A 14,778-nucleotide genomic window follows, 5' to 3' on the forward strand; every position below is an offset into this window, starting at 1 on the left:
CCCCAAATTAATTTTACAATATAATCCTAAAACACACTTACTTATCAGCTTCATTTATATGGGATATACAACCCTTACACTGCATGAGCATCCAAGGCAACATAAAAACATTATCTAGAAGAAGTATTAAATACCATCCTAACGCCCAACAACTTCAATGGAATTAAATCCCAGGTTAAATAGATGTAGGACTTCAACCTAAAATTACCAGATTAACAGAAGCAAAATAAATAAAATGCAGTACTCAATAAAACAGCAGTATCATTTTTCATTCATAAGACTGGTAAATTTATTTCCACATCTGCACCAACCATTTTGCCCAAGCCTGCATGGAGTTCCACCTCATTATCAGCCTGATGGGTCAGGACATCACCAGCATTCCAAGCCAGCACTCCACACATCAGCATAGGCAGCCACATGCTTGAGGTGGTAGACTGGGCTTCACCATAACCAGCAAGCTTTCAATTGATGTTGAGCTGGACAATCGTATTGGCAAGGCAGCTACAGCAATGGCTCACCTCTCCAAAAGGGTATGGGAAAATGTGATGCTAACAACCAATACCAAGATGAAGGTCTACCAGGCTTCTGTACTGAGTACACTGTTTTATGGAAGTGAGTGATGGGCAACTTTCACCCGCCAGGAGCGATGCCTCAATGCCTTCCATTTGTGCTGCGTCAGGCAGATTTCCCGCATCACATGGCAAAACAAAATGTCAAAGAAAGAGGTGCTCTCCCAAGCCCACATTCCCAGCATGTTTGCAACCCTGTCTCTGTGACATCTACACTGGTTTGGTCATGTACACAGAATGGAAGATAGCAGGGATCACTAGGCCTGCTGGCAGACCAATTCGGTGTTAAAAAGATATCTGCAAATGTGACATGAAGGCTGGTATGGGAATCCCTTGCAGACGATTGTAGTGCCTGGAGACAGTCAGGTCATGTAGCCATAGTAGTGACCAGAGGAGGAATGACCACTTTGAGAAGCAGAGGGAAGAAATGCCATGGCACACCTATAGCACCAAAACCAGATGACTTCATCTGCCCCACCTGTAATAAAATATGTCTCTACTGTATTGTTCTCTACAGCCACAGCAGCTAACTCTCCAACGGTTTGACTTTACTCCCAAAGGCACACTCTTCCCAAGACAGACAGATGCCAACAATATCTGCATAAGGAGTGTCAGCGATTACTTTTAAATTCAGGTCCCTTACCCCAATATAAAACATATACAGTACGAGAGTTAAAAATTTAAAAGGTGTGGTATCAAAAACTCTTCTTCGGGCTCTCACAATTCAACAAAGCTACAATTTTTTTAGAATATAATTTTTGTATTAGTAATCTGATTAATTTTATAGTTAAGCATTTATGTCAGTTTCATTGTAACCAGTTCTGAAACCAATTTAGTAGTTTTAGGAGGTAAATTGCCATTAACCGCTCATCTAGAAATTTCATCTAGATTTTGAAGGCTGACTAATGCAAATTTCCATATAATCAAACAAATTACAACTTTGGGTGAATGATTTAAAAACTATTCTGAACATTTAAAATGTGGTATACAAATACTAAGCATTACTATTACTACTTCTCAGTAACAGCATCCTAGAAGGATGATACCCAAACCCTTGTCCTTTGATAAAGATTTACAGGCTGAAAAAAACTATGCAATGCAAACAGGTAGGCACATCATTCCTCAAACACCTGCTATATAGTTAATAGCAATATTGGGGAGGGGATTAAGGTGGGTTTTAGTGCAGTATCAGAGGGTAGGAGTGCTTAACTTTTTCCTTCCCCCCACCTATCATTCCTTCCCAATTCTTCAGCTGGGGGCCTATTTTTTATCTCTGATCTGGCAATAAGGGGGAAATGGCCACTGAAAAAGGTTGCAAATGAGAAAGCAGTGGCCACAGCTCAGCGCTAGAGCATGTGCTTTGCATGCAAAATATTCCAGGTTCCATCCCCGGCATATTCAGGTAGGGTTTAGAAAAAACCGATTGAAATTCTGGACAGCCACTGCTACACAGTGTAAGCTGTAATCTGCTGGGAGTACCAATTGTCAGCCTCAGTATAAAGCAGTTTCCTCTGCTTATCTGTCCAACTGATATATTTATTAAAATATTTCTATCTTGCCTTTTCATTAAAAACTGCTCAAGGCAGCTTATAGAATAGTGGAGGTGACATAATGAATCCAGGGAAATATAATCTTAAGAACAAATTAGAAACTAATAAAAAATAGAGAAGCATCACAGCGTGGAAGAAAGGTTAAGCATCGCTGCATACATGCAAATGTCCCCCGCCACCCCACCAGCATTCACACAATAGGAGGCAAAGACAAAGCTGGGGACTGTCTAGTTTCATCCTGAATACACACCAGTGAAGTTGGTTCAGAGTTAGGTCACATCCACCCCATGCATTTAAAGCACATGGCTTTCCTCAAAGAATCTTGGGAACTGTAGTTTGTTAAGGGTTTTCTGTGTATGAGTGTGTCTTCATGTGGGTAAACTTCAGTTCCACAATTCTTTGGAGGAAGCCATGTGCTTTACATTACAGTGCAGATGTGACCAGCTGAAAGTAAAAGCTGCTTTCAGAATAGAAAAAATGCTGAAACACTTAAAAAAAAGCAATCCCACAAATGCCTGCTAGCCCTCAAACCATCTTATGACCAATGGCAGTAAAGTGTTCAAAAAGAACTAAAGGTCAAGTGCAGTCATCCATTACTCGGCCTTTAAAGAACCTTATGGTATTTTCCTATATGCACGCACTAGAACCTCAGTTCATAACCCAAGGCCTGCTCTAAGTGACTCTGCCAATTGAGGTAGAGGTAGTAGCTATGCATGAAAATACATTTTTTGCTAGTAGCCCCATGATAGTTGTACAGTCTCCCTAGAGAGACTTTGCTGGTATCTACTTTAACATATTTTTAGTGCCAGGCAAATACATTTTTATTTTCCCATTTTTTTAATTTTTGGGTTATTTTACACTTTGTGGATTTTATCCCTTTGTTTTATATGATTTAGTGCTCCAGTTTTTGATTCTCTGCTTTCTATTTTGGTGTGATCTGTCCTTAGACTTGATACCTGTTTTTATTATCTGCTTTTTACCACATTTCAATTGTAATTGTGTTCATTTTTTATCTTGTTAATCTCCCAATAGCTTCTGTTACAGGAAGGCTTATAGACTTTATATGCAAATAAATAAATAAAACAAATACACTACTTGATGGTGTAGTCTTTGCCTTCTCCAGTCCTTCCGGACAAGGTAAGGAAGGGAATATGATAGCTACCTCATAGGAAAAACAGCAAACCACCAAAAGCATCCTTTCCTAGCTCTCTTCATGCCTTCTGGACTGGCTTTCAAAAGATGCACAAGGTTAGGGGTGGAGCAGAGGAGCAGCAGTACTGTATTCAAGTAAGTGAAACAGGAAATGGGTGGCTATTCCCTGAAATCTTAATTGCAACTCTGCCACAAAGCTGTTTTTGTATAAGGGACAAGTCCAAACATCCTAACAGCCAAATTGAAATGTTTCAGATAAAGTAATTCACTCAAGATTATGCAAGATATACACTCCATTATCTCAGCACCAGTACACACTATGTTTAATGAGCAACCACATGTAAGTCAGCCCTGCTCTGCCTGGTTGGAATCCTAAAGGTTCTCCCTTTATGCAGGGAAAGTTAGATAGTCCTCAGCTGCTTGCCTGCCCCTCACTTTGATGGGGGGAAATTATCGGGTCCTCAGCAAAGTGAAGGTCAGGTAAATGCTTCAAATTTTAAAGTCATATTTGGTATGTAGAAACATTCAGAATTCCAAGTGGGTAGGAAAGGGTTTAATTTCATGAGTTAATGTGTGAACTGGCCATCAGTTAACCAAGAACTAACAATACACAGTAACATAACTGAATGAAATTGTCTCAAGATACCTAATTGTTAAAGTTTTGGAATCCAAAGATGTGACATTTTGATACAAAAACTGCATGGAGAGTCATAAAATGCAGGAAGGAGGGCAGGCAAGCAAGCAGCCGCTCCATAAATATAGGTAAAGCTTATTAATAAGCTTTGCATTAAATTTACATAATGTAATTAATATTGTGCCTCAGAGTCTGTGTTACATCTACATATTTGTGGAGTTAGTTTACCAAATGCCATGAGTCAGTTGCAATGATTTTTAGTGCAAGCTGCTCTTTCTTAAAGGTAGAACTAGAAGCACCTGTCAGTTTCTTCTCCTCATGCATTTTACCTGCTCAGTTGTGTCCAAGCACCTTTTCTGTTTACGATGTCCTTTATACCTTGGTATCTGAGCACAAGAATAAAATAATGGCACAAAAATGAAAACAAATTATATGTGGGTTATGTTATGTGAAATCTAGATTATTGAGTTAGATCTATGCTATCATTCTAAAAACCCGATTAAAAGCCTTGCCTACTAATCAACATTCTCTCTCTGCTTGACCTGTAGATTACGTCATGAGCTGTCACCTCCCACCTATTTAAAAATAATCACAAGCTTCACATGAAATATGGTAAGAGATGTGATGAATCAGTCTGATAAATTTCATAAGCATTATCATCTACAAAATTTTCTTTCCAGTTTCTTGCCACAGGAAAAAATTCTGTGTTCCACCACGCTTTACTTACACTGCCCTAGCACACATGTCAAATTTTCACATTCATATTTGGAAGTGAAACAACTATTTTGAATATGTCCTCTATACTTGGATATACTTTTTGGAATAGTACAGGAAATACATCCAGTGTTACTAGACAGCAGCTACCATTTCTCCTTTTAAGAGAGATGCATTTTCTACTTCTACAGCATTTCATTACCTAGTCTACCTTCTAGATAAAAAATCAGAGATATGAAAGGCTGGGTCACGAGGAAAGAAAAATTGGAAACTTTGGGAAACTCTGAAAAGAAGCTCTCCTGAAATTTTGGAATGAGTGAAATGCTTTAATACAGGTTTAATTTACAAAAGATGTGCACTATGAAGATTTACATAAAATAATCTAAATAATTAGAGAATACTTGTGTATACTGTACCTATAAACATTCAAATGTGAAATGTATTGCTTAATTCAGTATCCAAATAAACTAGGAGATTGTAATACTGTAATTGTATGAAACCATTTCGTATATGCTGTTTACAACAATATTTGTGGTTCTATTTTCAATGTTTATTTCTCAGATGGCAAAAGTTCTGTGCACACAGTTTAGGTAGCATACAGTGCAGTTCTCTTTCTTGAGTACTGGGTTCATTCACCATTTTGCTTGCATAAAATTAAGGCATTTATACTTTTGATGCTGTAAGCTACACTAATCAAAGAGTAGGTTTTACATATGAGTAAATGAGCATTGGATTAGTGTGCAAGATCCATAAAAATGCCAAAGAGTACAATTTTATATGCCAAGTTATAAAAGGTGATATTTTGTTGTGAAAAGTAATAAAATATATGTAGGTTTGATAAGGAAGTATTACTACTTCAATTTCCCCCTGAGGAAAACAAATTGGTGGCTTTACATCTCTATACAGGATAATTTATTTATCTACTAGGAAGACTGTAAGCACTTGGTAGGATTCAAATGCCTTGAGTCATGTAACCTCTGCTGCTATGTACAGAATTCTGTTCACAGATATGCAACTTGTGCTTAAAGACTCAGACTGAAACCTTACATGAGACCACAGCCAGTATGCAGATTTTACAATTATTACTTATACACCTTGAACAAGACGTTTTCATTGTTCATTGTGGGAAGTCATGCCAGTTAAAATAGTTTTAAACTAGTATAATTTAGCAAACCACAAAGTTCTAGCATGTGACATCAAAATCATATTCCAGTTTCTCAGCACAGACAGTACCATTATGAGTCTCCTTTTGACCATCAGTCATTTTTAGAAGTGTTCAGAAATACATAGTTTAAAACACACAAACAAAAACAAACACTTTAGTATTGCCCAGCAGCCTAACAAAAGGTAGCCATCAATTGTAATCTTCTTACAAGATTCAAAAGAATCGTCTTACAACTATCCACAACAGTGTCCTCACAAAACAATACTAAAACATTTTATCTTCAGAAAAACATTACTAGCACATTGTTAAGTTTAATAGTTCTTGTGATCCCAAATGATTAGCCAAGCACTGGAAGTAAGTTCTGTATTATTAGCTATAAACATTTAGAAACCTTGAAAAAGTGACTTGGGAAAAACAATTGGAGTGCATTTTTGTGAATATACTGCCACCTTGCTTTCAATATTTACTCTTCAACAAACTGCCTTTAAAAAAGAAAACAAGTATTGTCAAGATTTTAACTTTGGATCACACAAGGCATTGTGCGGAGAACAGTTTTCACCTAGATTTAAGAAAGGGCCAATTCATCCAGTTTATCCTCTTGCCCCCAATAAAGGAAGATTCATATGAAATGATGCTGTGGGAATAATCCAGGTAATGAAACCCATAAAAGGAACTCTCCAAAGCTAGAACAAACAGCTGCTACTTTAAGTATTCCAAGAAATTAACAAAGACTTTGGGCTGCATGACAAATTGTTAACATGTACTTTCCAATGTTGTAATGTATGCAAACAGAAACATTAAACAATGCATTGAACTAGGGAGTCAGGATTGGCAACAGCTTTCTGATACATGCATACATGGTGGAAAATGTTACTGATGCCAAGTGACATAAAACAACATTAACTTACAGGAAGGCACACATTACTGTTCAACACATCAGAGTGTGGTTGGGTTTACCTTTACAGGGCTCCACTTTACTGATGAAGTAAGTGGCAGAAGTTCTCTCTGCAATGTTGTTTCTACATGTAGACAAAGTCATCTCTGTTCTCTGTCCTACAAGAAGCTCATTCATGCTGAAACAAAGGTACCTTTTGCTCTTCACCATCACATCAGTAGCGATAATAGCTACACTGAATACATAATCTCTCTGTTTTAACCACAGCTAGTGCAACTGTTTAGCCGGTAAGAGGATTTTCTCTGTTCCACAGCAACACCAGCAGATGTCTTACCAGTTCATGCCAGTTTTTTATTGTCACCTACAAAACACATTATTTCAATGACCTGATCATCTTATTACCCTCTGGTATTTTCTCTTGCAACCCCAATGCTCCCAAAAGAGAGGTGGAAGAATCCTCATTTGTACTTAAATACTTTCTCCAGCAGATCAAGAACCAAGCACCTGGCCTCCGGAAATAGAATGGTGGACTAGATGGGTAAGAAGCCATCAAGCCACCTAATCCAGTATCCTGCTCTCATAGTGGTCAACCAGATGCCTAAGGGAAGTACAAGGCTTCTAGCAACTGGTGTTCAAAGGCATACTACTTTTGATCCATTCATGGAATCACTATTCTTTCAGTTAGTTTACCTCTGTCTAGTACTTCTCTATGTATAGCATTCTTTATTCAGTCTTTATTAAAATAAGCAAGAATCTGGTTAACAAATATGAGTCACTTGGGAAAAGGTAGAAAACGAAAAAAGCAAAGAGGTTGCAAAGAATTTCTCAGTAACTCTTCTAACAATGTAAGGCTTTAATCAAGATAATCAAGGGTGAAATTTCTTCTTAATATTCTGCTGGATAGTCAATACCTCCTTTTTTGTATTGGCACACTCCTTAGGAAATATATGTTTCTAAATAGACATTGCTTCTTTTGAGGCTCCCCATATTCTTGTTCTTTTGCTAAAACTACGAGAAACACAAAGCCAATCAACAAGTTAGTCTTCTACTCGAAGACATGTATCTCATTAAATCTGTTTGCTCCTACAACCAAGGTTACATAGAGTAACACTGATACAAGCCTTTACAAAATCAAACTTGCTGCCACCATGGTTCTTTTGTTTAAGTTGTAATTTGATACTAGGAAAAAGAAAAAATCAACACTACTAAAAATCTAACCTTCCTTATCTGATACAAGGAACAAACAAAAACAAATATGAAAATAAACAAGTCACATATGCTCCATATGGTCTACAAAACTAATTTCCAGCAAGTATGCCAAACTCTTGTTAGTACAGGCTTGCCCAATTTATTATGTAGCAAAGTAAATACAGGTAACTCAATAAATCCACAATATTCAAATCAGGCAAGCAACCTTAAGTAAACAAAGCTGGTGCAGGCTGCCCCCAACATTAAGTTTCAATGGCCTAGTTTGCACATCACATTAAACCACAATTTAAAACAAAAGTTTCTGCAGTGCTCCTTCTCTCTCCTAGCATAGACAAAAGAAGCTAGAGCCTTGATTGTTATATCAGCTGAACCTGTGCTTGTGGTTGGTTTTCACCAAACAAACCATGAACAATAAGCCAAGCACAAACTTTGGTTACACTTGTAACCTTTTGTTTCCTTCAGATAAACCACATGCCTGGATATGAATCACATGGCCATCCAGACTTTGGCTTGTTTATCTACAGCATAGCAGCAGGAGTGTGGGAGAAAAGCAGTAGAACTTTTCAGCTATTCATGCTCTGCTTCTCAAATGAAGTAGCAACAAAAATTGCACATCACACATTGTCATTCTAGTTTTATAATATCGCATTCCAACTTCTTTCTAATTTATACCTGCATCCCATCAGATTATGGTTTTATTTCATTAAACAGTTATCTGCCTTTACCATTCCCTGATATCTTACTTCCTGTTTAGAAAGTCAAACAGGGTCTATTAACAAAATGAAAGACTTGATAGACAAGAATGAACAGAGAAAAAAATTGAAAGTTGAAAATCTGCTTCTCAAATAATATTAAGCTTAATTCCAGTACTCTGACTTACCTTACTTGGCAATGAGTGTATGTTAGATCTTCCATCTGATGATTTTGGAGGAGAATGTATACCATCAGATATTATAGGGGCTACCTAAATAATAGTTTTAGAATAGAAAATAAACAATTTTAAACACACCAAAATTTAAACATTTAATATGCTTGTCATAGTTTGTTTAGCATGCCTACATCAAGATAAACAGTTTATTAAGAAAGTTGGTATAACTAAAATACTACACATTTTCAAAATCCTTACCTCTCCAAAGTTAGACACTCCCTTCTTCTGCTGGCATCTTCTGATCACTTCCAGCAATAAGGGCCCTTCTTTTGTAGCTTTAGCTTCTATAATTCCCAAGTCCCGTGCTAAATTCTCTCGAGCCTCAAGCCCATTTAACTAAAAATAAGCATAAAGCATTCCAGGCCATTAACACAATATATTTTACACAATTGTTCTTTCTCAAATTCAAGATTTGACAGCTGACTGACAGAAAAAGAAATTGTCCCTAAAGTGCATGAGCACGACATTCAAGTTAAAGTTCTTAATATCTTCCCCCCATTTATTCAAAAGCAGAACCAAAGGTTTAAACAGTGTTCCATTGTATTTTGGGGGGAGGGGGAAAATCAGATTAGCACTGCAGTCTTATGCATGTCAAATCAGAAGTAAGCCGCACTGCGTGCAATGTCTACTCCTAAGTAAACATGCTAATGAACTGGAGAGATGATGCAGAAAAATGAAATTGGGGACAAAATTGAGGATGGGACAATTTCAAGCATTTTGGTCAAATTACTGTGTTATAATGTGTTATTATAATGATTAAATGTCTTGTTATATTATGTGTTGTTATAAGAATTAAAATGAATATAATGTGTTATTCTCTAATGTGTTGTTATAATGATTAAAATGCTTACTTACTGTGCTTGATTCAGGCTGAAAGACAGCCAAAGTAAAATCAAGGTTGAAGAATTGAAGAAATTCAGCAACCAGACTAGCCACCAATCGACCTACAAAAAGAAATGAGCCACATTTGGTTTTCCTGTACAGCATTTGCACTCACTATTAACGTTTTCAGTTGAAATGTGAGTTAAGTGCTACTGTTTACAAAACAGGTATGATATAGTGAAAAAATGCTTTGGGCATTCAATAATGAATTTGTTTGTAAATAAACAAGTCTTCCTATATTTCATTGAATTTCTTCAAAAACTGCTCCCAAACTGGCGTTCAAAATTAAAACCTAAATGTAGTGAGGCTGGGCGGGGACAGGACGAAATTCTAAGCAAGGGAACCCTTTTCATTGCATGGTTATTTTGAAGGTAGACAAGGAAAGGAAGATCCAGTGTTATTGATACTACACTTGAGAACGGGAAAATAGGAAGAATGGAGAAATAGGTGGAGGAAGGGCTAGTACTATGTAAGTCATATACTCTGAAACACTCCTTTATGAAGGGCTACAAAGACAGGGAGGACTTCCCTTTACACCAGCAGTGGGGAACCTCTGACCCATGGGTCTAATGTGGCCCAATATGGGTCTAAATTTGGCCTTTAAGGCAGTTCCCCACAAACCAGACCCACCTGCCTCACACTTGATGTCATATACAAGTTCCTAAATGCTTAAAGAGTTTAGATTTTAGGTCCTGCGCACTTATCAAAGTTGACCCATGGGTTGTGTGGGGGGCAATCAGGGATCTGATCCATAGGCTAGATTCAGTTCCCCACCCATTTTACATCTTCTAGAAACTAAAGTCTTATTTCGGACAAACACACTTCTGTAAATTCCAAATTACGTCAGGCCTAAAACCCTAGCAATTACTGGTTAGCAATTCAACTGAGCACATTTCCCCGGAAATATCCATTTCCCAAATGTGGCAAATAATCACTCTGCAAACTTGCTATAACCTACATTTAAATATGAAATGCAGTCTTGTTTCCACTGAGGTTGCTGAGACTGACCTTTAACTGTAAAGCTATGTCGTTCACTTGAGTTTGGGTTTATTATGAATAAAGGATTTATTAAGCCTTTTAAATCTTCAAAATATTTTACAATCTTTGTGTTCTTTATACAATACAACAATCATGATAGCTTACTATTCCTTTTTTACATTGGCAGAAGCAAGAATGATTTGCTCAAGAACATACAGAAAAGTACCAGGTCCAAGTACAGCTTTTAATCCATTTATTAATTCCTGTTTAGTTTCCCTTCCTCCAGTTTTATAATTCAAAGGTCTGGAATGAGCAAAACTTTCACTCTGAAACTGCTTGAAGTTTTATGCTTATACTTGCAGCCAACAAAAGTATAGCAAAGTGTAGAATTTGCAGATTCTGTCAACCAAATGCTGACAAGATGGAATTTGAATTAAATTAAGAGGGATGATGCAAAGTTAACAGAATTTGGAGAAGCCCTTGTTTGGGAAAATTCTAGCATAAAAAAAGCAGAGGATTATAAAAAGGGCAAAGAAAAAACAGAAAGTAAGCAAGTAAGAACATCCGACACAGTTAGCTGCAGTGGCATCAGTTGTAGATGAGGCCTTTAAAAACTCCCTGGACAACAGACTGCTGAATGTTCTGCCTTCTACATTAGTGAACCTTTCTCTGAACTAACCAGAAATTGTCTATGGCTTGCTTTTAACTATGGAAGGACAGGCTAACCCCTGTTTGCTGTACATCTACTTCCCACTGCAATGAGCCATCTTTGAACAGTACTGTAATGATATCTCCTGTTGTCATTTAAGCCTGCTTACGTCACCAAAGAACCACAGAAACTCCCTCACTGATCTGCATCAGTGTACACACATTAATTGGGAATATATATGGTATCTTTAACTAGCAGAGACACAGCTTACCATCTTTTGTATTTAAAAACTTTTTCAAACTTTCATTTACCAGAGGTGTTTTGTTCTGTCAAAAAATGAGAAGAACAATTAACGATTACAGACAGAGATATAAAACAGGTAGATAACAATTATCTATATATACATGAATGCTTATGCATCCTCATGGTGAAGCCAAGCCTATATCATACAGTACCAGAATTTGGCAGTGATTAATTTTGAATGCCCAAACCAAGCTGAACTTGGGTATTCTAGGAAGAAAAGAGCAGTATAAAACATTAAATAATAACCAATGCTCTGTTTTGTGCAACAACACACAAAGTTTGAAATTTCAGTTCTGGAAGTAAGTTGGCAGCAGAAGCACCATTTTATTTACTGTTGACTCATTCTTTACCTACTTGATGATGCCAAAGGCTAGGGAAACAACACCCTGTTTTTTCTTGAGCATTTGGCTTCCATCAGCTGTAGACTTTAAAGTAAGCAGAAAGCACACAGTGTTTTCCCCTCCTTCTTTCAATTTGCAGCAGTAGCCCTAGAGTTCGGCATCTCAAACTATACTGTCTACCTTGGGAGACAGAAACAGTTGGTTAGATTTTGGGGTGCTTGAACAAATAAGACCCACAAGCCAAGACATAGGTGTAACCTATGTGATTCTACTTCTACCTGAAGGCTGGCTTCTAAGGACAGAAATGAGGGACACTTGTTCAACTCCCTAAAACTTGTGTTGTGAGGTCACACAGGTTTCTATTATGCTTCTTAATGCTTTTTCCACATCTATATGAAATGAAAGTTCATTGTTTTGGCAGCTCCTTACCTCTACTTTCTCTTGCTCTTCTAGTGCTAAAAATACAGCTGCTCGCAATTCTGCCTGTAACAGAGAACCAGCATTTGTATAAATGTATAGCATTTTGCAACTATATATTAAGAAAACTAGATACCAAGACAAACCTCACACAGAAGGGTCCAATTTATTACACAGAATGAAAAGAAAAGAAATATTATATTTTCACTTGAAGTTTTACAAAAGTATGCAAATGCTTTAAATAATGTTTCAACACAACTGGAAATGGCTAAAAATACAGCTGACAAGGGATAATTTTGGGTAATGGATTGTAACTGGAGATAATGTAAAATACTTAACACAGTAATATTAGAAGCTAAGGTCACATCAACAAAGGCAAGTGAGAAGTCATTTAATCAAAATTGTATTGATTTGGTATAATTTGTGAAGATTGGGTTGAAATTTTTAACCCACATGGGATTGGTTTCCTTTCTCCAGGCTCCATCTGTTGGGGGTCTTCATTCTCTACTGACGCATTCTCATCCATAATTCAAATCCTACACCCCTTCTCTCCTACTCCATCTAGGGACGTTCACTTCATGCCTACCCTCTCTACGCAGCAAATTACCCAACTGTTTAAGAATCAGTGAATTGTCTCATGCTGCAAGGTGATACTCTGCCACACATTGCATCCACTTCTGAAAAATGAACCCAAGTAGTGACTGTGCTAACTTATCATTGTAGAACAAAGATCTATAAACCCTTTTCTTGGAGGGTAATGTGTGTGTAATCCCAAAGAATGAGAGAAGTGGTCAAACTCCAAATAACAATGCCAAAAGGCCATTGGAAAGCATATATCCTGTGTCTTGGGGAAATGCTATACATTCTAGCTAATATATGTCATGTAACTGTCTATGCTGCCTGTCTGACAGTAAACATTCTAACAACTGTGTATTAAATATCAGTGATCCCACTTCTACACTGTAAAGAACGAAAACACAGACCAAGCTAAAGTGAAAAAGTCAATCAACAAACAGAAGTATGGCTTCAGCCTTCATTTCAGGGTCAATGTATGCTCAGCTTGAGCTTTAAGTGCAGCTTATGAAGTGTAGGCGTTGACCTCAGATTAATTTAAAGAGTCAGTTTTTCGTCATTTTAAAACCTACAGTGCAAGTTTAGAAAAGTGCACACTGTGGTGTTCATAACTTATCTAGAGATAGGGTAGCAAAACCAAAGAGGGATTGGGAGGAGCTCCAAAAGGAACTCCCCAATATAAGTGAATTGGCACAATTTAAGAAGGATATTGGGACGCAGGTGGCGCTGTGGGTTAAAGCCTCAGCGCCTAGGACTTGCCGATCGAAAGGTCGGCGGTTCGAATCCCTGCGGCGGGGTGCGCTCCCGCTGCTCGGTCCCAGCGCCTGCCAACCTAGCAGTTCGAAAGCACCTCCGGGTGCAAGTAGATAAATAGGGACCGCTTACCAGCGGGAAGGTAAACGGCGTTTCCGTGTGCGGCTCTGGCTCACCAGAGCAGCGATGTCACGCTGGCCACGTGACCCGGAAGTGTCTCCGGACAGCGCTGGCCCCTGGCCTCTTAAGTGAGATGGGCGCACAACCCCAGAGTCTGGCAAGACTGGCCCGTACGGGCAGGGGTACCTTTACCTTTACCTTTACCTTTTAAGAAGGATATTGACAAGCTGGAATGTGTGTGCAGAGAAGGGTAACCAAGATGATCAAAGGTCTGGAAACCAAGCCTTATGTGGAATGATTGAGGGAGCTGGACATGTTTAGCCTGGTAAAGAGGAGACTGGGACAGTAGACCTGCGTCCAATATTGACTAAAACTGCCAATATTGTAATGCCTTGTTAAAAGTTTATGTTATGTTCACACAATACTTTGTGTAGTTCTTTTTAGCAAAAGGTGAGAACGGGGAGAACGAAATGTTTATAAAATAACACATACTGCGGGAAAAGCACGAAAATACATCCTCTCCCTTTCTCATAATACTAGAACTCAGATCGCCCAATAAAGTTTAATGGTGTCAGGACTTTTGCACACAGCACTGCTAAACTGTGGAACTTGCTTCCACCAAACGTAGGAATGGTCATCAACTTAAATGGGTTGAAAAGAGGACTGGAGCATAAGGCTATCAATCGAGAAGCCAGTAAATAGTATGCCTCTGGATGCCAGGTGCTGGGGAGCAACAGCAGGAAAGAAAGTTCCCACGTCCTGCTTTATGGACTTCTCAGGAGCACCTGGCTGGCCACTGCGGGACAGGCCTTTGTTCCGGGGCAGGAAGTCTCTCCGTTATGTTCTCCTGACCACCAACCAACCCTCTTATTGCTTCAGGAGGAGTTCCACTCATGCGCCACGAAGCAAAAGGCAGCGCGCGACACTTATGCCTAGGCGGCATTGT

The 14,778-nt window shown here is 38.3% G+C and overlaps 1 protein-coding gene across 2 annotated transcripts in view; it reads right to left on the bottom strand.

The window, feature by feature from the left end:
• CEP43 (centrosomal protein 43) overlaps positions 1-14,778 on the bottom strand; it is a 32,818-nt gene that overhangs the window by 15,600 nt on the left and 2,440 nt on the right. The window contains exons 3-8 of one of the 2 annotated variants that reach the window (XM_081905075.1): positions 12,399-12,452; positions 11,597-11,651; positions 9,672-9,760; positions 9,015-9,152; positions 8,769-8,852; positions 4,235-4,291 (exon numbers count right to left, since the gene is read on the bottom strand). In XM_081905075.1, the coding sequence (XP_081761201.1) occupies positions 4,235-4,291; positions 8,769-8,852; positions 9,015-9,152; positions 9,672-9,760; positions 11,597-11,651; positions 12,399-12,452 (477 nt within the window). The remainder of the gene's footprint in view (positions 1-4,234; positions 4,292-8,768; positions 8,853-9,014; positions 9,153-9,671; positions 9,761-11,596; positions 11,652-12,398; positions 12,453-14,778) is intronic. The other variant, XM_081905076.1, reaches the window with a different exon arrangement.

The sequence above is a fragment of the Podarcis melisellensis genome, assembly GCF_964234715.1.
Source record: "Podarcis melisellensis genome assembly, chromosome: 3".
Lineage (NCBI taxonomy): Eukaryota > Metazoa > Chordata > Lepidosauria > Squamata > Lacertidae > Podarcis > Podarcis melisellensis.